Source organism: Geotrypetes seraphini, chromosome 1, assembly GCF_902459505.1.
Source record: "Geotrypetes seraphini chromosome 1, aGeoSer1.1, whole genome shotgun sequence".
In the NCBI taxonomy this organism is placed as follows: domain Eukaryota; kingdom Metazoa; phylum Chordata; class Amphibia; order Gymnophiona; family Dermophiidae; genus Geotrypetes; species Geotrypetes seraphini.
Genome location: NC_047084.1, coordinates 39,514,737 through 39,541,386, shown reverse-complemented (window position 1 = coordinate 39,541,386; position 26,650 = coordinate 39,514,737). Strand labels below are relative to the sequence as shown.

The 26,650-nt window shown below is 41.9% G+C and overlaps 1 protein-coding gene across 1 annotated transcript in view; it reads left to right on the top strand.

The window, feature by feature from the left end:
- The window catches only part of PPWD1 (peptidylprolyl isomerase domain and WD repeat containing 1), a 122,241-nt gene extending 97,353 nt beyond the window's left edge, over positions 1-24,888 (top strand). Inside the window, exons 10-11 of the mRNA XM_033930233.1 lie at positions 18,264-18,446; positions 24,060-24,888. Coding sequence (XP_033786124.1) covers positions 18,264-18,446; positions 24,060-24,203 — 327 coding nt within the window. The 3' untranslated portion in view covers positions 24,204-24,888. The remainder of the gene's footprint in view (positions 1-18,263; positions 18,447-24,059) is intronic.
- Positions 24,889-26,650: the final 1,762 nt, after the last annotated feature.

The window sequence follows — 26,650 nt, the reverse complement described above, 5'->3', positions numbered from 1 at the left end:
GTTCAGTGTCTAGGTCCTGAACATTGGGACATTTGTTGTGAACTATATCCATGTATGCAAAAGAGATTACTCAAAGCCTGACAAAAGTCAATGTGATAAATGTTTTGGTTTGGCATCTACATTGAGCATGCCAGGAGATTCAGGGCCCAATGTTCAACCTGCATCTGTATCAACACCGAATGTACCATCACATAGGTCCTCTTTTACAAAGGTGCGCTAAGCGTTTTAGCGTGCGCTAAATCAGTGCATCCACTAACACGTCCATAGGATAACATGCACGTGTTAGCGTTTAGCGCATGATTAGCACACGCTAATATTTACCACTTGCTAAAAAGCACAGATCACCTTTGTAAAAGAGGGCCATAGTTTCAAACATAAGGCTGTCTTTAGGGATGAGACTCAGCATCATCTTCATCCATGCCTCATGCATCAGGGGATGCTTCACGTAAGAAAGTTAAGAAGCATAAACATTCCTCCCCTTCTAGGTTTGGCATATCATCCTCCTTGACGCATAGCAAGCGTTGACACACCAGGGATCACTCCATCACTGCAAGTCATGTCTCCTCCCAGATGTGCCTTGACACCTAAGTCTACTACTACTAATCATTTCAATAGTGCTACTAGACATGAGCAGCGCTGTACATCAAAGCACAGAAGAGACCGTCCCTACTCAAAAGAGCTTACATACTAATCATTTCTTTAGCACTACTAGACATAAGCAGCTGTGTACATCAAAATACAGAAGTTACTCTGTCCTCCTCAAACTGCTATATTGTAACATATACATTCTATTATTCCTTATATTGTAAGTCACCTTGAACCTATTTAGGCATAGCGTGACTCAGAAACACTGGATTACATTAGATTAGATTAGAAGAGACCGTCCCTTCCGAAAAGAGTTTACAATCTAGTCAGTGTCCCATGCCCAGATGACCAACACCGCGGAACTGCTTCCATACCGATGTCTTTTCCAGTGCAGATGTTGACTCCAGGAGGAGATCCAGGCCATGCTCATACAAGAGCTTTTGGGCTACTGCAGATGCAGTCTTCACAGGCTTTGAGGTTTCCATGCCTGCCTCAGCCCAGCCTGAGGATATGTTGAGGCATCTATTAAGGATGAGGTCACATACCCTCTGCTAGACGTCAAACATCGGGGTCGGCACAGACCCATTCCAAGTATACAGCAGCAGCAAAGGAGTTATCTCCTGGGTCAGAGCAGAGCATCCACCCCTGCCTCAGTGCTTTTCAATGCACACCTCTTATTTCAATTAGAAGAAAGTATTTGAGAAATCTGACTCTGATATCTCCAACCACTCTGATGAGGATCTGCCAGATTTGTCAGAAGAAGAATCCTATGGCATACCTTCTAATTCTTCTCCTCTGCCAGAAAGCATATCTTTTACTGGTTTAACATAACATAAGAATTGCCGCTGCTGGGTCAGACCAGTGGTCCATCTGCCCAACAGTCCGCTCCCGTGGTGGCCCCTAGGACAAAGACCAGTGCCCTAACCGGCATACGTTCCAGTTCCGCAGTAACTCGTCTAACTTTGTCTTGAATCCCTGGCTTTGCCAGACATATGGGTCAAGCTCTACCAATTAAAAGGGGAGACAAAAGGAATCTCGCTTCAAATGATTATTAACATGCCTTTATTTAAAATTATGAGAAATACCCTATTTAAGAAGTGGAAGACCATTTTATCAGTCCAGGTAGTCCTAAAAAATTGACACAATATATAGAATACAAAAGTATCCAGGATTTGAGAGAACACAACTTCAACATTCTCTCATTGTGGAATCTGCTTTAAAACATTCAAGATCTTGTGCCTCTGCCAGGAAGGGAAGCCAGAACATTAGACACCTTTTGGTAAACGCATTTTTCAATCATCTCTGCTAACAAATAGAATCTTGGATTACCAATTCTATACTTCCATATATGTCCGGCATTTAATGAATTCCTCCCACAAGAAGAACTAAAAATCCCAACAATTGTGTAAACTCTTGATTATTACAAGGAAGTTTCTGGCTAGAGGCATTTTCGATTCATTTGATGTTTCGCTTTGAGCATCTGCAATGGCTGCTGCTTATCTTCGCTCAGTCTCTGATCTTGAAACCTCAATACAAGAATGTTGTCCCATGTAAGGGTGCTGATTTGTTTAGAGACAAAATTGAAGAGGTGGCTGATTGTATTAAGAAATACAACCTTATCTAAACCACAGACCTCTACATCTTCTAAAAGATATTCTACTCCACACAGACATTCTTTTTTTTTTTTTTTTTTAATATTTTTTATTCTTTTTAAATTCTTACATCAAGTGAAATACATGTATTACATTCAATTATGAAAAAACACTTGAAATTATTAATAAATGTTCTTACAATGTAAATTAAAGAAACCCTTTATCAGAATTTTATATCATATTAATATTACAATAGTTTTCCCTCCCTTCCCCCTCTATATGTTTTATACATGTGTTATGATATCTGATCAATAGAATAATTTGTCAATGGTCCCCATATTTTATTAAATTTTTTTATATAACCTTGTTGTAATGCCATTGCTTTTTCCATTTCATATATATGACAAATTGAATTCCACCAAAAAGTGTAATTTAGTTTAGTGTAATCTTTCCAGTTCTGAGTAATTTGCTGTATGGCGACCCCTGTTAAAATTAATAAAAGTTTATTATTGTTAGCTGAAATCGGACTCTGTGTTCTCATTGCTGTTCCAAATAATATTGTATCATATGATAGTCCAACATGATTTTCTAATAAATTATTAATTTGGGGCCAAATTAATTTCCAAAAGGAAATAATGCAGGGACAAAAGAATAGTAAATGGTCCAATGTCCCCACTTCTATCTTACAATGCCAGCATCTATTAGATCTACTACTATCTAATTTTTGTAATCTCGTAGGGGTCCATAAAACTCTATGTAATAAAAATAACTATGTTTGACTCATAGATGCTGATCTTGTAGTATGTATTCTCCAGGACCAAAATTTTTGCCATTGAGATGGAGAAATTATCTGTCCTATCTCAATACTCCAAATGTCCCTAAGTCCTGTTACAATCGGCCATCATCATCATCTAGACCTGCTAATCAGAACTCCTATGCAAAGCAATGAAAGATATGCAATAATCACAACTTCATTCTCAATCAATGCAACAAGTCTTCCTTTTTGCTCTTTTCTAGAGAGCATTGCCAACATCTCCCTGAACCTACCTCCTGATCTCCCCATAAGAGGCCAATTGCTCTTTTTTCACTAAAAGTCCAATGAGTGCCTTGAGTCATCTCTTAGGGCTATGCCCTATGTTGGATCAAAAAACCTCTGAACCAAGCCAAAAAGTCTGTCTTCACTTCCCTCTAGAAGACCCTCTTTCACCAAGAACTCTCAGCCCTTCTCCAGTACAATGCAATAGAGCCAGGGGTTCTTCTCAAAGTATTTCCTGATGTGAAAAAAAACAGAGGCCACCTTCTCATTCTAGACCTCCAAAGCCTAAACAAATACTTATTGAAAGAGATATTTGCCTGACCTCTTTGGGAATCTTCGTACTCTTACTGGAAAATGGAGATTGGCTTTGCTCTCTAGATCTAAAAGTAGTACAGTGTTCCCTCGGTCATTCGCGGTCGGCGGTTCACGGTCCCGGTCATTCGTGGTATTTTCTGACTGCGAACTGCTGACCAGTTGAGGACAGCTGGAGAGAGCAGCCGGAGCGCCGGCAAGTGAAGGAAATCACTCACTATATGTTCCGACCGCCTCTTCCTGCATTAAATTCAGGCCTTACCAATCAGGAGCTGCTTTGACACGTAGCTCCTGATTGGTAAGGCCCAACTATAGTGCAGGAAGAGGCGGTTGGAGCATACTGCAAATGGTTTCCTTCACTCACCGGTGCTCTGGCTGCCCTCTCCAGTCTCCCCCACGAAAAACCATATTCATGATTTTTCAAGATTCGCAGGGGTTCCTGGAATGGAACCCCTGCGAATATCCAGGGAGTACTGTATACACTCACATTTCCATCCTAACCGCAGAGGAAGTATCTCCGTTTCTGCATAGGATCTCAGCATGTCCAGTACAAGGTCTTGCCATTTGGTCATAAGAACATAAGAAGGGCCTTCTCCGGATCAGACCTTCGGTCCATCAAGTCCGGCGATCTGCACATGTGGAGGCCCTGCCAGGACCTGGCGTAATTTTTAATCACCCATATCCCTCTATGCCTCTCGTAAGGAGATGTGCATCTAGTTTGCTTTTAAATCCTAGGACGGTCGATTCTGCAATAACCTCCTCTGGGAGAGCATTCCAGGTGTCCACCACTCTCTGTGTGAAGCAGAACTTCCTGATATTTGCCTTGAACTTGTCCCCCCTTAGCTTCATTCTGTGTCCTCTTGTCCGTGTAAAATTGGACAGTGTAAATACATTTTTCTGCTCTATTTTGTCGATTCCTTTCAGTATTTTGAAGGTCTCAATCATATCCTCTCGCAGTCTCCTTTTCTCAAGGGAGAACAATCCCAGTCTCTTAAGTCGATCCTCATATTCCAGTTTCTCCATACCTTTTACTAGCTTCGTTGCTCATCTCTGCACCCTCTCCAGCAGTTTTATATCCTTCTTTAGGTTGGGAGACCAATGTTGGACACAGTATTCCAAGTGGGGTCTGATCGTTGCTCTATACAGCGGCATTATGACCCTTTCCAATCTACTCGTGATTCCCTTCTTTATCATACCCAACATTTTATTTGCTTTCTTTGCCGCCGCCGCACATTGTGCTAACGGTTTCAGGGTCCTATCTGTCAGTACACCCAGGTCCTTTTCTTGTTCGCTCTTACCCAGAGTTGCACCTGACATTCTATACTCGTATTCTTATTCTGCCCTCTGGTCTGACCTCTGCTCCTTCTATTCATGAAGTGCCTAGTGGTAGTGGCAGTAACCCTTCTTCGCACATGGGGGTTTCACATATTTCCCTACCTAGACAACTGGTTGATCAAGGCCTCATCACAAACAGCTCAGATTGCCATAAATTCAACAGTTTGTTTTCTCGAGCTTCTCAGGTTTGCTGTCAACTACTAAAAGTCACCTTAGAGTTCATAGGTGCTCTCTATGACACAATTAATGGCCAAACTTTTCTGCCGAAACAGAGAACTGACAATCTTATCCACTTGTGTCAGAAAATCTCTACCCTCAAGCGCACTTCTGTGCACCAGATGGTTGTGGTTCCTCATTCACATGGCATTGACAGTTCACGTGACCCCATTCGCCCATCTTTACTTCTTCAGAATCCCACAGTGAATTCTTATCAACCCAATGGTCCCAGGCCACAGGATCCCTGTGTGCTCCAATACATGTGTCCCCCAGATCTGTCTCATTCTCTCTAGTGGTAAATGGTACCATACCATCATACTCAGGTTTTGCCTTTCCAGCGCCCTCGGCATCAAAAACTCCTGATTACAGATGTTTCAGTGCTGGGCTAAGAAGATCATTTGGACAGTTTACACACTCAGGGAGTGTAGTCTTGCCAACTCCCCCTATTTAATGGAATAACCAAAAAAGATCTCAAGCGCCTCCAACAGGTCCAAAATGCAGCTATCCACCTCCTACACAGCCTCAATTACCATGATCCCATCTCCCCAGCACTCCGCGCTGAACACTGGCTCCCAATTAACCAACGCTGTGCATTCAAGGCCCTGGCAATAGCACACAAAAGAATTTATGCCACCACCCCTCCTACATAAAATCCAAGCTACCCATCTACATCCCCACCCGCACCCTCCGCTCAGAAACGGAGATACGCCTATGCATTCCCCCTGGAAGGTCCCTCCTCTCAGAAACCGCCCACAAACGTTCCTACAGCCACTTCATTCCCCAACTCTGGAACCAACTCCCCCCTCAACTCAGACTACAGAACTCACTAATGACATTCTGGAAAATGGTAAAGACCCTCCTCTTCAACTAAAGGTCACCCTCAGTCTACACCCAACCCCCTTAAACCCCCACCTCTACCCTTCTTTCTCCATTCTAATCTTCTGCCTAAATTTCTGTATAGTCCACTCTCAGCCTATACTCAAATAACTTGTATCTAAACTAAACTATTTATATTTAAACTACTGTTCTTAATTTGCTGTATAGTCCCTATATCTAAACTGCTGCACAGTCTTGTATGTCCAAGTATTTAAATCTACTGTATAATCTTGTATGTCCAATTCACTCCATTGTGAATGTTTACTTGTAAACCGTTCTGAGCTACTGGGAGGACGGGACAAAAATCTAAATAAATAAATAAATAAGAACAAATCCTCCATATCAATCTTCTCAAGTTACAAGTGATAGGGAATGCTTTCAAAACTTTCCAAGACCAAATACACAGCCAGGTAGTTCTCATCCATACAGACAACCAAGTTGCTATGTTCTGTCTGAACAAATAAAGTGGAATGGGTTCCTATCCCCTTTGTATGGAAGCCATAAAAATTTGGACTTGGGCAGCTGCTGTTGGGATGCTTAGCAGGGAAACAGAATGTTCTTGCAGACAAGTTGAGCAGACCTCAAGACACAGAAGAACCTCAAACCCTTTCGCCTTCCCCCCACTCAAAGGCACACATCGCAAGAAAATGTTTGACAACCTTCTGGCAACACAAGCAGCAAAAATCAACCATTCCATCTCCAATCTTATGACAATATCAGACAACTTCAAAACATTCAGAAAAGAAATCAAAACCCTGCTTTTCAAAAAATTCATCCAAATATCTTAACCCCTCCTCTTTTACCTCCAGAAGATTCACCTACCTTCAGATAACCTTCCCCCAAATTACCCACCTTAACACCGTCCAATTAAACAAATACCATAAATAGATTGTAACCTACCCTCTCTAACTGCATTCCATATGTATTTTTCATACAGTTCTTCACTGTCAGTTTAATTTCCATCCTATAAATTCACATAGAATTTTTCTTTTTTCAACCATCTTTATTTTCTCTTATTTATTAATTTCCAGGTACTTTAGTTAGATTGTGAGCCTTCGGGACAGTAAGGGAATTTTTAAGTACCTTCTTACTTCTCATTTATAATCTTAATGTATATTTTCTTCAAACCGCTTAGAACCTAACGGATGTAGCGGTATATAAGAAATAAATTACATTACATTACATTACTTCTTCAGTTTCACAAATGGTCTCTCAGCATGACCTTGCATCTGATTTTGTTGAGAACACTGCAGATAGATCTGTTTGCTTCTCCTCAGAGCAACAAACTTCCATCATTCTGTTCCAGATTTTTTGCTCACAATCACATATTCTTGAATGCCTTTCTTCTCCATTGGGGAAATAGTTTCCTGTATGTGTTTCCTCCAGTTCCTCTCATTGGGAAGATTTTTGTTCAGTGGAGAACACTGCACATAGATCTCTTTGCTTCTCCTCAGAGCAACAAACTTCCACAATTCTGTTCCAGACTTTTTGCTCACAATCACATATTCTTGAAATGCCTTTCTTCTCCATTGGGAAAATAGTTTCCTGTGTTTCCACCAGTCCCTCTCATTGGGAAAACTCTACTCAAACTTCACCAGGATCTGGCACCATGGTTCTAATAGTAACTTTCTGGCCACTTCTCCTTGAGCTCTAATCCAAGATGCTATTGCAACCGTTTCCAATATTATTCAGAACAAGAGGTCCGTCCTTCATCCCAATTCCCGTGTTTTAGCACTAATAGCTTGGTTTCTTTTCTTTGAACAGATTAATTCTTTTCACCTGTTGGGAGAAGTTACTGCTATCTTAGAAGCATCTAGGAAACGTTCCATTCAGTGCTGTTACCGCTTTAAGTGGTCACAGTTATTTTCCTGGTAGACACAACATTGAAGGCGTCGGCGCAGTGCGCCACAGCCTCAAGGAAAGCGAACAAAATGTTGGGTATCATTTTTTTTTTTTTCATCTTTATTCCTTTTTATTTCTTTCAACAAGTGTACAATATTATTACAAGTAATTCACATCACTCACTTGACATTCTTAAGCAATATTATTACACGTTTTAATTCCCTCCACCCACCTCCCACCCCCTCCCCTATCAACAAAATATTTTATCCAAACATATACATACTTAGACTCTCCCTCCCCCCATTTTTACAAATTATCCCCTAAGGAAAAAGAATAACCCTTAATCATTACAATATTCAATTAATGGCCTCCACACCTCCTTAAACCTTTTAAAATATCCCCTCTGTACTGCAAGAAATCTTTCCATCATATATAAATGACAAACTGAGTTCCACCAAAAACTACAATTCAATCTAGAACAGTCTTTCCAATTAGTCGTTATTTGTTGAATTCCCACTCCAGTAAGAATCATCAATAATTTGTTGTTTGCTGCAGATATCTGACTTTTGGCCCTCATACACATTCCAAAAATCACTGTGTCGTAGGATAATGCTACATGATTTTCCATCAATATATTAACTTGATCCCATATTGATATCCAAAATGCCTGAATACATGGACAATAAAATAAAAGATGGTCTAAAATTCCAATTTCAATTTTACAATGCCAGCATCTATTAGACTTAGAGCAATCTAATTTTTGTAATCTAGTAGGGGTCCAGAATGCTCTATGCAACAAAAAGAACCATGTTTGCCTAATAGATGCCGACATCGTACCTTTAATTCTCCAAGACCAAATACGTGGCCATTGAGATGCATTAATTTGATGCTTAATCTCAATGCTCCAAATATCTCTTAATCCATTTTTTGGTTTCTTATTCAAATAATTAGATATAATTTTATACCACTTTGCAGCCTGGTGTCCCAGAAAATCTGCCTGGAAACATAAGAATTCTAAGCTGTAATGATCATTTAAAGATTTCCATTCAGGGAACCCCACCTGAATAGCCTGCTTCAATTGCAACCACTTATAACTTTGTTTTTTATTCAGACCATATTTATGTTGCAATTGTGAAAAATCAAGCAGCTTACCATTATCAATTACTTCCGTTAAGGATCTTATACCTGCTTTAATCCAATCCTTCCAGACAACCTTAAACCCGCCTATTTGTATCTTGGAGTTTACCCAAATAGTCTGTTGTTTACCCAAATAGTCTGTTGTTTCGATTTTAAAATAGAATCACTAGTTAATTTATCTACAAATCGTAATGTTTTCCAAGTATCCATTAATACTTTATTGTCTTTACGTATTCTAGGCACTTTTATACCAAGCAGAAGATCAAGCCTAAGTGGAAAAATAAGTGATCTCTCCACCCTTAACCACTCTGGTAGTTGTTCCAAAAGCTCTGGGAGGACCCAATACATACCTTGGCGCATGATATAGGCCTGATGATACCTATAAAAATTGGGAAAATTTACCCCACCTTCCTCAATTGGTCTTTGCAAAGACACTAGAGCCACTCTTGCAATTTTACCCAGCCAAATAAATTTAACCAGAATACTATTTAATTTTTTATAAAAAGACCCCTGAAAAAACACTGGTATCATTCCCAATTGATAGCAAACTACAGGCAAAATCATCATTTTAACAGTTTGAACTCTTCCCCACCATGACAAATGTAAAGGATTCCATTGCTCACATAACTCTGTTACTTTTTGTAATAAAAATTTTTCGTTTATTCTCATTGTCTCTTCGAGTGTTTTATTCAACCAAATACCTAAATATTTTATACCATCCTCTTTCCAAATAAAAGGGAAAGAATCAAGTATACCTTTTGTACAATGCACATTTAAAGGTAAAATTTCTGATTTAGTCCAATTAGTCTAAACTATACAGCAGGGTCAAAACCATGGAGGACTGCAAAGACCTCCAAAAAGATCTGACAACGCTGGAAGAGTGGGCCAAAAAATGGCAAATGAGCTTCAACATAGGGAAATGCAAGGTCATGCATGTTGGGAAAAAGAACCCGATGTTCACTTACAAGATGGGGGGATCACCGCTAGGGGTGAGCAACCTTGAAAGAGACCTGGGAGTGATGGTAGACACAACATTGAAGACGTCGGCGCCGTGCACCACAGCCTCAAGGAAAGCGAACAAAATGTTGGGTATCATTAAGAAAGGTATCACGACCAGGACGAAGGAAGTCATCCTGCCACTGTATCGTGCAATGGTGCACCCGCACTTGGAGTACTGTGTCCAGTACTGGTCGCCGTACCTCAAGAAGGACATGGCGGTACTTGAGAGAGTCCAGAGAAGAGCAACTAAGCTAATAAAGGGTATGGGGGACCTCTCATATACTGACAGACTGAAAAAGCTGGGGCTTTTCTCGCTGGAAAAGCGACGACTTAGAGGAGACATGATAGAAACCTTCAAGATCATGAAGGGCATAGAAAAAGTGGACAGGGACAGATTTTTCAAACTATGGGGAACCTCAAGTACAAGGGGGCACTCAGTGAAATTGAGAGGGGAAAGGTTTAGAACAAATGCCAGGAAGTTCTTTTTCACCCAGAGGGTGGTGGATACATGGAACGCGCTACCGGGGGATGTGATAAGCAGAAGCACGCTACAGGGCTTCAAAGAAGGTCTGGACAGGTACCTGGAGGACAACGGGATTGAGGGGTATAGATAAGAGTAGAGGTAAGGTTATAGGGATAGGATTAGAGGTAAATGGTAAAATTAGTGAGAGACCACTGTTCAGGCAGTGGGCCTCATGGGCCGCCGCGAGAGCGGACCGCTGGGCGAGATGGACCTCTGGTCTGCCTCAGCGGAGGCAACTTCTTATGTTCTTATGTTCATTACCTGTCCTCTTCCATCAGTTCTAAACTAACCTGTATATTTTCAATGCTGGTCTATAGAGACAACTTAGGGGCAGATTTTAGAAAAGACAGCCAAGTCAGTACATTGCACATGGGACCTCCATTTCTCATGTATCTTAGGAAAAAAATCTGCCGCATTTGACAAGGTCCCACATGAACGACTACTTCAAAAAATTGCGAGCCAGGGAATTGAGGGTGAAATACGTGGATTAAAAACTGGTTGGCAGATAGGAAACAGAGAGTGGGGGGTAAATGGACAATACTCAGATTGGAAAAGTGTCACGAATGGAGTGCTTGGACCTGTGCTCTTCAACATATTTATAAACGACCTGGAAATTGGTAAAACGAGTAAGGTGATTAAATTTGCAGATGATACAAAGTTATTCAGAGTAGTGAGGACGCAGAAGGATTGCGAAGACCTGCAATGTGACATAAACACGCTCGAGAAATAGGTCGCGACATGGTAAATGAGGTTCAACATGGATAAGTGTAAGGTGATGCATGTCGGTAACAAAAATCTTATACACGAATACAGGATGTCTGGTGTAGAAAAATAGAAACTGACGGCAGAAAAGGGCCACGGCCCATCTAATCTGCCCATACCAATGTCCCACTCCCTAACTCCCTCCATGAAGAGATCCCACGTGCCAATCCCATTTTTTCTTAAAATCTGGCACGCTGCTGGCCTCAATTACCTCTAGTGGAAGACTTTCCAGCAATCAACCACTCTTTCGGTGAAGAAATATTTTCTGGTGTCACCATGAAATTTTCCACCCCTGAGTTTCAACGGATGCCCTCTTGTTGCCGTGGGACCTTTAAGAAAAAAGATATCTTCCTCCACCTCGATACGGCCCGTGACATATTTGAACGTCTCAATCATATCTCCCCTCTCTCTGCGTTCCTCGAGTGAGTAAAGCTGCAACTTATCCAGCCGTTCCTCATACGGGAGATCCTTGAGTCCTGAGACCATCCAGGTGGCCATTCTCTGAACCGACTCAACTCTTCGCACATCTTTGTGGTAATGTGGCCTCCAGAATTGTACACAGTATTCCAGATGGGGTCTCACCATGGATCTGTACAATGGCATTATGACCTCGGGCTTACGGCTGACGAAGCTCCTACGGATACAACCTATGATTTGTCTAGCTTTGGATGAAGCTTTCTCCACTTGATTGGCAGACTTCATGTCTTCACTAATGATCACCCCCAAGTCTTGTTCTGCTACAGTCCTTGCTAGGGTCTCACCATTTAGGGTGTAAGACGTGCATGGATTTTTGCTGCCAAGGTGCATGACCTTGCATTTTTTGGCATTGAAACTTAGTTGCCAGGTCCTGGACCAATGCTCCAGTAGGAGTAGGTCATGTGTCATACTGTCAGGTATTGAGTCTTTGTCAGGCACTGTGCTTTTGTCTGTTGTGCTCTTGCCCACTATGTTGCATAGTTTGGCGTCATCGGCAAATAACGTAATTTTACCTCGAAGACCCTTAGCCAAGTCACTTACGAAGATATTGAATAGGATCGGGCCCAAGACTGAGCCCTGCGGCACTCCGCTGATCACCTCCGTCGTTTTGGAGGGGGTACCGTTTACCACCACCCTTTGAATTCTACCACTAAGCCAGTCCTTAACCCATGCAGTTAATGTGTCGCCTAATCCCATCAAACTCAGCTTGTTCAATAACCTACGGTGTGAGACGCTATCAAATGCTTTGCTGAAGTCCAAGTACACGATGTCTAGGGATTCCCCCATATCCAGCTTTCTTGTTACCCAGTCAAAGAAGCTGATCAGATTGGATTGGCAAGACCTTCCCTTTGTAAATCCGTGTTGATGGGGATCTCGTAGATACTCCTCGGACAGGATCATGTCCAATTGACGTTTGATTAGAGTTTCCATTAGTTTGCTCACTATCGATGTGAGACTCACCGGTCTGTAGTTCACAGCCTCCGTCTTGCATCCCTTTTTGTGGAGCGGGATGATGTTAGCCGTTTTCCAGTCCAACGGGACTCTTCCTGTACCTAGGGAAAGATTGAAGAGTGCGGATAACGGTTCCACCAGGATGTCACTCAACTCCCTGAGCACCCTGGGGTGTAGTTTGGTCCTATAGCTTTGTTCACCTTGAATCTTGATAGCTCATAGTAGACACTGCTGGGCGTAAACTCGAAATTTCGAAACGGGTCTTCAATGCTTTCCCTTGTCTGCAGCCGAGGGCCGGATTCCGACGCCTCGCAAGTGAAGACTGAGCAGAAGTATTCATTTAAGATTTTGGCTTTATTGGAGTCCGATTCTACATAGTTCCCGTCAGGTTTCTTAAGGCGTACTATCCCATCTGTGTTTCTGTTTCTGTCACTAATATACCTGAAGAAGGATTTATCGCCCTTTTTCGCTAGATTCTCCTCCATTCGAAATTTGGCCTCTCTGACTGCTGTTTTGACTGCTTTTGACTTGGCCAGATAGTCTTCCCTAGATTCCTGCTCTCCTGATTGTTTGTAGGAGATGAATGCTCTTTTCTCTTTTTTATGAGGTCTGAGATCTCCGCAGAGAACCACTGTGGTTTATTGTTTCTGCACCGTTTACTAACTGATTTTATATAGCGGTTGGTTGCTTCGTGTATGGTTGTTTTCAGAGTTGACCACATTACCTCTACATTGTCTGTTTCTACTTGGTTTTGCAGCACCTGATGGATGAAGTCTCCCATGCTTTCGAAGTTTGTGTCCTTAAAGTTGAGGACCTTGGTTGAACCATACCATGACCTTGGTTGAACCATACCATGACCTTGGTTGAACCATACCATGTTGTGGTCACTGGAGGCCAATGTGTCGCCTACCAAGACCTCTGTGACGCTTTCTCCATTGGTAAGTATCAGGTCCAGTATCGCCTGATCCCTAGTGGGCTCCAGTACCATTTGCCTGAGTCTTGCTCCCTTTATAGAGGTTAATAGCCTTCTGCTGCTGCCGGTTGCAGAGGTAAGATTGTTCCAATTCACATCAGGCATATTGAAGTCTCCTAATAATACTGTGTCCCCACGAAGGGTGATATTCTCTATGTCTTCGATTAATTCAATATCTAGGTCATCCTGTTGTCTTGGAGGTCTGTATATTATGCCAAGATACAGGCATTTGTCCTTCACCCAGAGGGATTCCCCGGTGTACCTGACATCTGCAATTCTGGTAACTTTAATGTCTTCTTTAGTATAAAGAGCTAGCCCTCCTCCCATTTTGCCCTCTCTATCCCAACGGAGTAAGTTGTAACCCGGTATGGCCATGTCCCACCCATGGAAGTCCATGAGCCAGGTCTCGGATATCGCCACCACATCTAGGTTGGCGTTCCTTATTTCCGTCTCTAATTCCAGAATCTTGTTGCTCAAACTGTGGGCATTGACGTACATAGCCCTCCATACCTTATGTTTGTTATGTCCCTGTGGAAATAATCCTGCTTGAGCTAACTTGCTTCCTTCAGTACCGTTTGCAAGGTGTGTACCCTCCCTAGAACCAGAATTACAATGTGTACATACCATAGACTCTGAAATGTGTGTACTCACCTCAGACCTAGAGTTGCAATGAGTACTTACCCCAGACTTGGAAATGCAATGTGTACTTACCTCAGACTCAGAAATGGATTGGCAGCTTACCTCGCCAGGTTGGTTGTTTATGCCAGTACCCTCCCCCAACTTACCTAGTTTAAAGCCCTATGTAGTAGGCGGGCTAGTTGGTATCCAAAGACATTCTTACCTCTTCTGGTCAGGTGTAGTCCGTCTGGTCCCTGTAGTCCTTGCAATGCCATGGTTCAGGAACCCGAAGTTCATCTCTTTGCACCATCCATGCAGCAAGTCATTTGTTCTCTGGATATGATCTTCCCTGGCTCTTCCCTTGCCCCTCACTGGGAGGATCGAGGAGAAGACCACCTGCGCATCCATCCTCCTCAGCTTCTCACCCAGGGCTCCAAAGTCTACAGGTATGCTCTCCGGGGTGTTTCTGGCAGTATCATTTGTTCCCACGTGGATGAGAAGCATGGGGAAGTGGTCTTGTGGCTTGATGAGTCTGTCTAGGCAGGCGGTTACATCTCGGATCCTGGCCCCTGGCAAACAGCAAACCTCTCTTGATTGCATATCAGGTCTGCAAATTGGTCCCTCGGTGCCCCTTAGCAGCAAATCTCCAATAACTAACACTCTGCGCTTCTTTGGGGGGAGACATCCTGTTGTCTCTTGAGCCGGAACCATCTGCTGGACAACTTCTTGTGCCTCATTGACAGGTCCTTCCTGTAACATCTGGAATCTGTTTCTCAAGGTGATTTGTGGGGTTGATGTAAAACTGCCCTGTATGTGAGAGAAAGAGACAGAAGAAGATGAAGGTCTTCTGCGTTTGCCCGTGGAGGAAGTCACCAGCTGCCAGGAGTCAGCATCTCCAGCCTCTTCCTGTATCCCAATTGTTGGTGTCAAGGTTGCAGGATTTGTCGTTTTGGGCATCATGAGGATGGTCTTGTCTGGTTCCTGTTAAGTGATCTGGGACAGCTCCTTGATGACTCCGTCGATGAAGGCCTCGTCGTCACGGATGCTTCTTAAGCGCTTTACCTCCTCTCTCAGGCTCCTCAGCTCCTGCAGAATGCTTCCATCTAGCTGATCCAGCTCTTCCGTCTGTGTGGAGACTGTTGTCATCTGCATGGGGGTGGCCTCGGTCTGTGTAGAAACCTCTGTCCTGGCTCTCCCTCCGTCTGCACGAGCACCGTGGCCACCCCCTTGATCCCTTTTGTGACTGGACTGCCCATCTTAATTGTAGTCTTGTAGCTTCTGGTGTAGTACTTGAGGAGACCCCAGGGGAAGGAGACTTGGGAGTGCTGGTCGACGGGTCAGTGGAGCCATCTGCGCATTGCTAGAGAAGGGCGAACAGAATATTAATAATTTTATTTCTTGGTAGGAATGATTAAGAAGGGGATCACAAACAGATCAGAGGTTATCATGCCACTGTACCGGGCCATGATATGCCCACCATCTGGAATACTGCATCCAACACTGGTCGCTGTACATAAAGAAGGACACGGTACTACTTGAGAGGGTCCAGAGAAGAGCGACTAAAATGGTTAAGGGACTGGAGGAGTTGCCGTATAGTGAGAGATTAGAGAAACTGGGTCTCTTCTCCCTTGAAAAGAGGAGACTGAAAGGGGACATGATCGAAACATTCAAGATAATAACGGGAATAGACTTAGTAGATAAAAACAGATTGTTCACCATCTCCAAGGTACAGAGAACGAGAGGGCATTCTAAAGTTAAAAGGGGATAGATTCCATACAAACGTAAGGAAGTTCTTCTTCACCCAGAGATTGGTAGAAAACTGGAATGCTCTTCCGGAGGCTGTTATAGGTGAAAACACCCTCCAGGAATTCAAGCCAAAGTTAGACAAGTTCCTGCTGAACCAGAACGTACATAGGTAAGGCTAAACTCAGGGCACTGATCTTTGACCTAAGGGCCACTGCGTGAGCGGACTGCTGGGCACGATGGACCACTGTTCTGACCTAGCAGCGGCAATTCTTATGTTCTTATCTGCCATCATTTTTCTGTTTGCAGTCTGAAATTTCTCACTTTGAAAGTTTTCTTTATAGCCATCATGTCTGCACACTGTGTGGGTGAACTTCAAGCCCAGAACTGTTGGTAAGCCCAGGAGGGGGGGGGTGTACATAGGCAGAGAGAAGACAACTCGGCCTTCTGGGGGGTGAGGTGTAGGCCTTCAGGGGGGGTGCAGAAATTCAGGGGAGGGGGCCCTGGTGTAGAAGTACACGGAGGAAGGGGAGGGGTTCAAAGAAACGTGCATATGCCGGGTCTAAAAACAGGAGAGGGAGAGAGATGGTGGGCAATGGGATTTAAGGAGAGATGGTGAACCCTGGGGTAGTGGGGAAGGAGGGAGAGATGCTGGATGAAAGGGTAGTTGAGAAAAGGTGGATCTGTAGATGGAGATGAAAAAAAGGAAAGATGCCAGACCTCCAGGGGAGGGAAGGGAAACGGAAGGGGAGGACAGAGATGACAGATGGATGATTAGCACAGAGAAAGAAGGAGACCCTGGCAAGCAAGTTATCAGAAGACAACCAGAGCCTGGGACCAACAAGATTTGAATAATGACCAGACAACAAAAGGTAGAAAAAATAATTTTATTTTCTGTTTTGTGATTACAGTATGTCAGATTTGAAACGTGTATCCTGCCAGAGCTGGTGTTAGACCAGAAACGTGAGCTAGGATTTAACAGAGAGAGGAAAAGTCTTTTTTGTTTGTTTATTTTGTTTACATCACAGCGCTAGTGTGGTTAGGAGAAGGCAAAGGGGGTGAAGAGGCTATAAAAGGGATGAAGAGGCCATAAAATAATCCCACCAGGATGTTTTTAAAAGATACCCAATTGGGCAGGAAAATCAAATCGAAATTTTTTCCTTGAATCGGGCAGCACTAGGGGAGGGTGTATATATGTGATGTGAGCCTTGGGGTAGGTGGGAGGGCCTGGGGCAGAGGGTGTGGCTGTGGAGAGTATCTTGGAAGGTATGTCTTATACTTTCCAAATGTTTTGTCCTCAGACATGGGAGAAGCCACTACTTGCCCTGGATTAATGGCATGGAATGCTGCTACTATTTAGGTTTTAGCCAGGTACCTGTGACCTCGATTGACCTCAGTGAAGACAGGATACTGGGCTAGATGGACTATTGGTCTGGTCCAGTAAGGCTGTTCTTATGATTGTTTTCCACCATATGCAGAGAATGACACAGTGACAGAATTTTTAACCGTCCCTGTGAATAACCACAGGAAACCATCCTGTCATTCTTTAGTGTCTATCTCAACCTCAGTCCTTCTACACCAGCATTCTTCAATACAAGGCTTGAGGGTCAGTAGTTGTGCCTATTCATACTCTGATTCTTCCCTCTCTTCTTAAAGAATGACACGGGGATCGTTTCCTGTGTTTATCCATGGGGGACAGTGGCCAATTCTGTCACTGTGTCATTCTATATGACCACAGCCCGCCCCCCCCCCCCCCCCGAGTACGTGGATTTGTGTCACGTCCCAACTTACTGGGTATTTCATGCTAGTAACTCATACACAGACATGTGATGTCATCAGAATAATTTTTATTTAATTTATATTCCATTATACTTGAGGTTCAAATTAGAATTAAGATTGCATTGCAAAGTTTGTTCATAACCAATTAGGCAAAACATTCTGTAAATGGGGGGCCATATCTTCCAAGGCTAAGTGGCCCATATGGAGAGAGAGAGTTCTCCCCCAAACAAAAGCTTGTGCTTGCTTATATACCCTTGCCATGACCATTATGACATCATTCCCTTCTACCAATGGTCAGCCAGCTCATCCCTGACGAAGGCTGAGCTTAGTTCAATAATAGAATTCCTTTTTAGTGCCACTACTCACCCCCCCCCCCCAGTAGACTGTCACTGAAATGATAGCATATAGCCTTCATGATGTCTTGTCTATTAAACAATGGCAGGCACTCTAATCATCAGAATTTCTATCAGCTGTCAATTTTATGGTGTTTTTCTAATTTAAATCTAGGGTTTCATGATACAGACTGGCGATCCCACTAGTACTGGAATGGGAGGAGAAAGTATCTGGGGTGGAGAATTTGAAGATGAATTTCACTCAACATTACGACATGACAGACCCTATACGCTTAGCATGGCTAATGCAGGAGCAAATACAAATGGCTCCCAGTTCTTTCTGACAGTGGTTCCAACAGTAAGTTTATTGTTTACTGAATGCTCAATATAAGTAAAATATAAGTTGTATCTCCATATGTGCAAGTACTACTTAACTAATCTTCGCTGTCTCGCTTATGAAAGTAGCAGTAATTCACAAATACTGTAAGTTAATTTCTCTGAATATCAGGATTTCCTGCAAATAGTTACTTAATGTAGCTGTATGAAATTGCTTAAAAATACATCGAACATCTTCAAAATTTGATCTTTCCATAATTAAAAAGGTCATGTAAACTAATGTTGCTAATCAAAAACCTCATCTAAGCTGAACTGTTATTTTACATGGAGACATTATACTGTCAGGACAAACATAAACCTGAGACCCTTTTCAAAATTATTAGATATGGTATCTAATCTGATGCAGGACACACAAAATCCAACCCTTGTTTTGGAATCACAGGACCCAAGTTACAGAGATCTCTATCCCCGTCTTCCCATTCCCCTCTACACATGTTGATCTAGCAAGAGAAAGAAAGAGGTGATGGTACATCTTACATAGTGCATAGCACAAAAGTTGAGCTGGATAGCAGAGGCAAACTGATCTGGGAAGAGCAAACACATCTTGAAGCTAGTGGCAAGATGTCTTAATTTAGTGCAACAAGTTATTTGTTGACCCTTAATTCTGCATACATTTTTATGTATTACACAGATTCTATTTTACATCATAAACATTAGTTTTTATAACTTTGCTTTTGTGTCTTATCACTGATTTTGCTCTTGTAAGCGAGAAAAGCCTCTTAAATTAAATTAAATTGATTTATTTATGCATTAGGGTAAAAGTGTGTGTTCAAAACAAAGCTTTTATATGATAAATGTGGGTTATTAATAATAGCACAAGTAAAAACCCTGAATGGATAATAGCCAATAATATCCACAAAATCTATAAGAATAATCCAAAATTGGCTAATACGCCTAATCCCTGGGGAAGAAAAAGTCTGAGGAAATGAGGCCAAACTGCAAATAAATGAAATAAATAGATAAATAAATAAATATATAAATAAATAAATAATGGACATCAGTATGAGCCCTTCATAACTGGATGAACGTAGACCTCTGGCTCAGGCAATATCTCAAAAGGTGACCAGCACCAGACTGAAGTCTAAATGAGAATAGCCTCATACATCATGTAGTCCATGTATACCAAAAACATGTATGTGCAAAATTTCACACCCTCTCAAAACCAAAAAGACTTTTTTAACACCAGGGAGAAGGGGTTAAAAGGACATAACAAATACACTATGCCTGTGGGCACACCATGTAACCTTTACTGAAACATACAACCATACATATAATAAATACTATAAATGTGCATATAATATATAATAGTGTCTGTGTGTGAATGTGCAAATGAGCAAAATAAATAAATAAATACCTGATAAATAATTAAAGAAAAAATATATACAAAGTGCAAGGTGCTTCATGAAATACAAAATTTGTGGCAAGAATGAGGCCTAAAGTGCAATTGCAAAATTTATGGCACGAATAAAGCTTAAAGTGCAAATGCAAAATCTATGGCAGGAATAAAGCATAAAGTGCAAGTGCAAAAGAATCCCACTGCAGGTTCCTGGTAGAAATCAAAATTAAACTAAACTGCAAGAGAGATTGAAACCTAAAACACCATAATAACAATATAAATATACATAAAAAATATCAGAAGAAAGTGCAAATGCAGGTCATTATTGACCTTTAAAAGTCCTATCATTCAAAGTATAAGTGCCATTCCTTACTAACCGTGCCTCATGTACTAACAACGAAAGGTTCGTGAGCTGAAAAGCTCCCCAAACACACACACATACGCACCAAGCTGAAATAATACGAAATAAATGCTGAACATTCACACATATACAGACACACAAAAGGCTCTGATAGAGCCCAATCACAAATATCCGGAACGTATAAACTATTAAGAGTCACTCATAAATATCACCACTTCACGAATCACCACTCGACAGAGCTCCGTTTTGCCACTTCATCAGGAACAGAGATTAAATTGGAAAAAACTGAATATAAGTTGGTGAAAAGCCGACATAGACTGCTTGGTCTGTCGGCAAGGAAAAATCCCCTGGGTCCAGAACGTACTACAATCAAAGACGCTGGGACCGGGAAGTGAAACATGGCGGCTTGAAGCTTTAAAGACACCCTGGAGATCCTGCATGGCCAACGCCCAAAAACGTGCCGACGTGATGACGTAATAACGTCAGGACGTGGCTATAAGCAAGAAAAAAATATATATGATAAATGAAAAAATCAATAAATAAGGAGAAAACTAAAAAATGAATACAGAAAAAATCTGTGTCTGTAACCAAACAGAATGAAAATAAAATGGAATGAGAAAAGAGAAGAAATAAGAATGACCACGTGTACCAAGACCACCAGAGCCCTCATGTCATAAAGCATCTGTCCACATTCTCGTTTAATCCCATAGGAGGATAGGATTGGAGGTGGAAAATCCAAAAATTTTGGAAAAATAAAATATGATTTTTACAAATTCAAAACATAGGTATACAGTGAGGAAAAAATAATATCAATTTTGAAAACAAAAAAGTTCTCCTATATTTCGAATAATAATAACATAATAATGAAATTTGCTGCAAATCAGTGTGACTTCTGCTGTTGCCTCTCAGAGACCAGTTCAGAAATGCGCGGCTTTACCTTGGCAAGTGCCACTCTCATGTCATTTTCGCAACAAAGTCTGTTCCTTTTCTTCGTTTTTATGTCCAGCATCCTCGAAAAGGATTGCTCGCAAAGATATTTTGTAACAAACGATATGAAAATTTCCAGAGCTTTCTTAGCAATAACAGGGTATGTTACCAATTGTTGACACCAAAACGTTGAGAGTGTTGTTCTGAAGAGTTGCTATTGAACCTGGCTCTGCTGAATTTCAATGATTTCATCGAGGTATTATTCATCATTGATATCTGTTGTCTCAACACTAAACGTGAACGGCTGTCTCACCCATGCTGGATATGACTCTCTTGTAGGGAAGTATCCGTCGAGAGACTTTGCAAGCTCATCTAAGTGCGTGGCAATAGTTTGCTTCAGTTCCGCGGGTACAGAAATGTCTCCAATTCCAGATACATCTTCGATCTTACTTACACAGTTGTCTAGCAGGGGAAAGATTGTGAAGTTATCGTTTTCTGTTCGTCGTTTCTATAATGGTAGCTTTTTTTGAAAAGCTTTCAGGTTTTCTTCCGCTTCGATGATGTTGACTCCACCACCCTGCATCTGCTTATTGAGATGATTGAGAGCTGCAAAGATATCAGCCATGTACGCTAAAATGTGAATGAACTCAGAATTTTTGAAGCAATCTGCATGACAATGTTGCTGCTCTTGCAAAAACAGAACTAATTCCACACGCATGGCAAAAACACGATTCAGCACCTGTCCCTGGGATAACCACCGAACGTTAGAATGGTACAGAAGTACCTCGAATTCAGATCCCATTTCTTTACACAGCTCCTTGAAGATGCGGTGCTTTAGAGCATTATTTCGCACATAGTTCACGCATTCCACAACCATTTTTAAAACTTCTGCCAGTTTTGGAGGCAAGGTTTTTGTTGCCAACGCATGCCTGTGCAGAATGCAATGTGTAACAATGATGTGTGGTGCATCGGCATTCACTAGCGCACCAAAACCGGACTTTCTTCCGAGCATGGCTGGAGCTCCGTCCGAACAAACTGCAGAAACCATATCCCACGAAAGATTGTTGGCTTTGAAGAAGTCATCCACAAGTTTCTTCACATCAGTTGCCTTAGTTGTTGTTGTAAGAGGCTTACAAAATAAAAAATCTTCCTTTATCACATCGTCTTTCACATAGCGCACGAATACTGCAAGCTGGCTTAGATTGGAAACGTCTGTGGTCTCGTTGAGTTGAAGGCTGAATTTTGCCGGGCTTGAAATCAGATCTGCAACTACTTGAGCCAAGATGTCTTTGCTCATGTCCTCTATTCTGTTGCTGATGATGTCATTTGAAAGAGGAATTTCAGATAACTGAACTTCAGCCGCTTTTCCCAGCATGATATTCGCCATCTTCAACACAGCTGGTTTTATGAGTATTTCACCAATGGTGTGTGGTTTGCCCTGCTTTGCGATCAGGTAAGCAACTTCGTACAATGCTGTGAGGATCAGTTTGTTGATGGGTACAAAGCTGAGAACAGGCAGAGTAGCCTTTTCATCGAATCTTGCTCTCTTCACCTTGAATTCAGCAAGCGTTGTGTTCTTGTATTTTCCATCTTCATGCAGCTTAAGGAAGTGTTCCCTTAGTTTTGCCAGAGCTAGACTAGAATTACTCAACTTGGCATTGCAAATCATGCAATTAGGACGCTGACTCCCATCATGTTCCGTTATACATGTGAATCCATATTGTACATATTCGTCCGACCACTTTCGTATTTTGCTCGACATAGTTAGTAAGGGATTAAAATATTAAGATAGGTATCACACGACGTACCATCACAACAGTTACAATTCGACTACTGTGCGCATCAAATCCCCTGCAGCAGATAGGCCAAGCGATGTTGCGTGATCACCTGCAGCCAATTATGGACAAGCGGGGCGTATCATCACGAATCATAAGCGCTTCGGTCACGTTCAATCATCTATCAGTTAAATCACAAATTTTGATCAGGAATTGATTGATGTATATAAGGCGTTAGTTACAGATTGATAGATCAAGAAACCGAGTACACGATCAGTCTTGATCAAAATCACTGAATAACTGATAGATGATTGAACATGACCGAAGCGCTATATGAGTCGGAGATGTGTTTTGACCTCCGCCGAACCCGCGAGACTGACTCACCGAACTCTTGGGGTTCGGTCAAACCCAGGTTAAGAACCACTGCTCTAGATGTATCTTAGGGATGGAATGGACCTAGACAAGGAATCTTGAATTGGGGGAGGAGGTAAAGATCTCTCCCTTCTCCCCCCCCCCCTCATATGCCCTCTCTTTCAAAACCCTCCTTATCCCAGAACAGTTCCCTCTAATGCTCATATTCAGATACATAAATGTACCTAGTCAGTCTACCTCCTAACCTTCCCAAATCCAGTTTCCCTTTTTACCTCTCAGTGAACCCCTCTACTGATTTTAGCAAGCAATATTGAGAACTTAAGACATCTACATTTCCATGGAGTCATAACCAAAGCTCAATGAGCTCTTTCACAGCAGCAGTTTTTCATTTTCACTATAGCCCAACATGTCCAAAACTCTGTATTTCAGTCTCCATCTCCTTAGGTTCATGCAGAATGATACTTGGCCTAGACTCTAGTTCTATATTTTCCAGTGCTAGCCAACTTAATTTGAATGGCCTGATTCCAGAACTGAACTGTTAATCCAAAGAATGAGGTGCAGCTTTTCAGGGAAAAACCACCCTCATCAATGCCACTGCCATCACTCTTGTTTTAGATTTTGATCAGCTAGGTTGATATTAAATGTTGTATCAAGCCAGTTTGACTATTTAAAGGGAAGCCAATTATAATATAATGTCCAAATACAATTTTATTTCAGTAACAACTTTTATATATTTAACTTTTTTATGGGTAGTTTCTTACAGAGAAGGTTTGCATTTCTGATTTGATTTGTTTTCTTTTCCAGCCCTGGCTTGACAATAAGCACACAGTATTTGGACGTGTGACAAAAGGAATGGAAGTCGTCCAGAGAGTCTCAAATGTGAAAGTTAATCCAAAAACTGATAAACCTTATGAAGATGTCAGCATAATTAGTATTACTGTAAAATAAATGTGGATGTATCTTTCATATTTTGCTTAAAAAAGGTGATAAATCTTAAGTGCTTTGTTTCTGGTGGTATACCTTGCTCAAGAAAGCAGAGGACAGTACTGACCTTTCTCATACCCTGCAAGTACTCAAAGAGCATGCCTTTTGATTTTGAACCTCAAATATAAAAACAGATCTACCCTAACTGTGCCTTCTTAATCACTGCCAGATTAACAACAAGTTGTGGTATGATCTAATCTAGACAGTTGTTAATTTTGTCCTCCCTCTGTTGGTGTCTGTAAATGCTCTAACAGATAGATGTAAACCTCTGGCAGCATGCAAGCATTTTTCGATTTGAAAGTCTTTACCATACTTTTCTCATACATATTTAGAGTAAAGTAATAATATTTTTTGGGTAAATTAGAAAATACCAAAGAAAAAAATGGTGTAGGAATTATGTTAATGTAGGAAATTCTTAATTGTCTAGCCAAATACTTTCCCCTTTAAAAGAGGATGAGAAGAGCTCTAGAACAAAGGCCTCTTAAATAAAAGGTTTTGGATTTTTTAATCAACCCACCAGCACAGTTGTTTGTATTGTAAGGGCTGAAGACAAACAGTACATAGCCTTGCTCCCTGTTGTATGTATCATGCTACTAACTAAGCCCATGTGATTGGACACTAAAACATAATGCTAACAACTTTGTTTTAACAGATGTCTGTGTAGTTATTGTGTTCTGCATTCTCTCTATTGTACACCCGGGAACTATAGGTGGAAGTAACCCCCCCCCCCATACACATATACACATTTCAAGGCAATCTTTTTTGGCTATAGAACCATTTTTTTTTTTCAGCTGAAGTAGTAAAATAAGCAGGATCACCAGTAGTTTGGGACCCTGTGCACTTTTATTTTTGGAACCAAGCAGACATGTTTGAAGAGAGTGGGAGCTGGAAGGAAATATTCTTGCACTGATAGAGAGATAAGAACATAAGAACTGCCATCTCTGGATCAGATCTACGGTCCATCGAGTCCGGTGATCTGCACACGCGGAAGGCCAGTCAGGTGCACACCTGGTGTAATTTTAGTCACACTAATACATATACTCTCAGGAAAAGGGTCAGTTAAACTCCAATAATATTACCTCTAATAATATTACCTCCTTGATAGGTGGAGTTTTTTGTCAGATGAAGCTGAACTGAGGCTTTTTCTCCACCTTTCTTTCTCCCTGTTACTACTTGTTGTGTGATTGGCTTGTGTGTGTGTGTGTGAAATTAAAGCCTGTTAGTGTTGCAGAGGGGAGGTTTGTTGTCCATATGATTTAGAGGTAATAGTATTGTAATTTTAGTCACCCATATCCCTCTATGCCTCTCGTAAGGAGATGTGCATCTAATTTGCTTTTAAATCCTAGAACGGTGGATTCTGCAATAACCTCCTCGGAGAGAGCTTGAACTCGAAGGCCTTGAGCATGCGCAGATCTTCAGGCACCGGCATGTCCTGTGCGTTGGTTCCGGTGGCCAGATGGGGGTAAGCAGCGTGTTCGTGTGGGGGGGGACGCGAGCGTGGGGATGACAGATCGCGGGGAGGAGGGTGCTGGATCATGGGGGGCACCGCTCGCAAATCGAGGCAAGCTCGGTTTCCGAGGCTCCAATTTTGCGAATGTTTTGCAAAATACCCGCAAAGCGGTGCACTCATAAACCGAGGTACCACTATATATATGTTTTTCTTGCATCCTTAACAAAGTTATTCCTACTAGAAACATGATGGCAGATAAAGGCCAATTGTTTTTTCTTAACCATTAACAAGTTATAGGATGCAATTTATGTCTTGTTTGAATTTACAAGATCTTTTAAATATAGGGATTGGAAAGAAAATGGGGCATGGGCAGGAGATTGTAATCTTTTGTATTTAAATGTGTGTTTGGCTAGTCTTTTGTGGGTGGGTGGGTGAGTGGGGAAGGTAACCAGGCACCAGTCTGAATATTGGCCAAAATGCCAGGTTATCTTGTGGTTTTGTGTAAAGCATGCCCCTGGTCCAATCCTCCTGTCCAAACATACAGCAAGGCTAGAGGTCACAGCAGCCCTTTTAACATGGCCTCCGAACTTGAACAGGAATGGGTATTGCTTCTGCCCATTTACGATTAGTCTACCAGGAATTCATCAGGTAGGCCAGAGGCTGGGTCTACCTTGCTCTGTCTGCTAGGGATGGGGCAGATGAAGATCTGGAAAATAGGTTTTGCAGACAGATCTGACTGATATTCAGCCTGGGCCCACATAAGTGTCTTATGTGAGTCCTGGCTGAAAATTGGCTGGAATTCTAAAATCTGGTAGCCAGAGTAATGTGAATTAGCCTTGGATATTCACTGCTACTACTTATCATTTCTATAGTGCTACTAGATGTATACAGTGCTGTACATATTACTACTACCTAGTGACTGCCTGTCACAGACTGAATAGTGACTAGTATGTCCTTAACT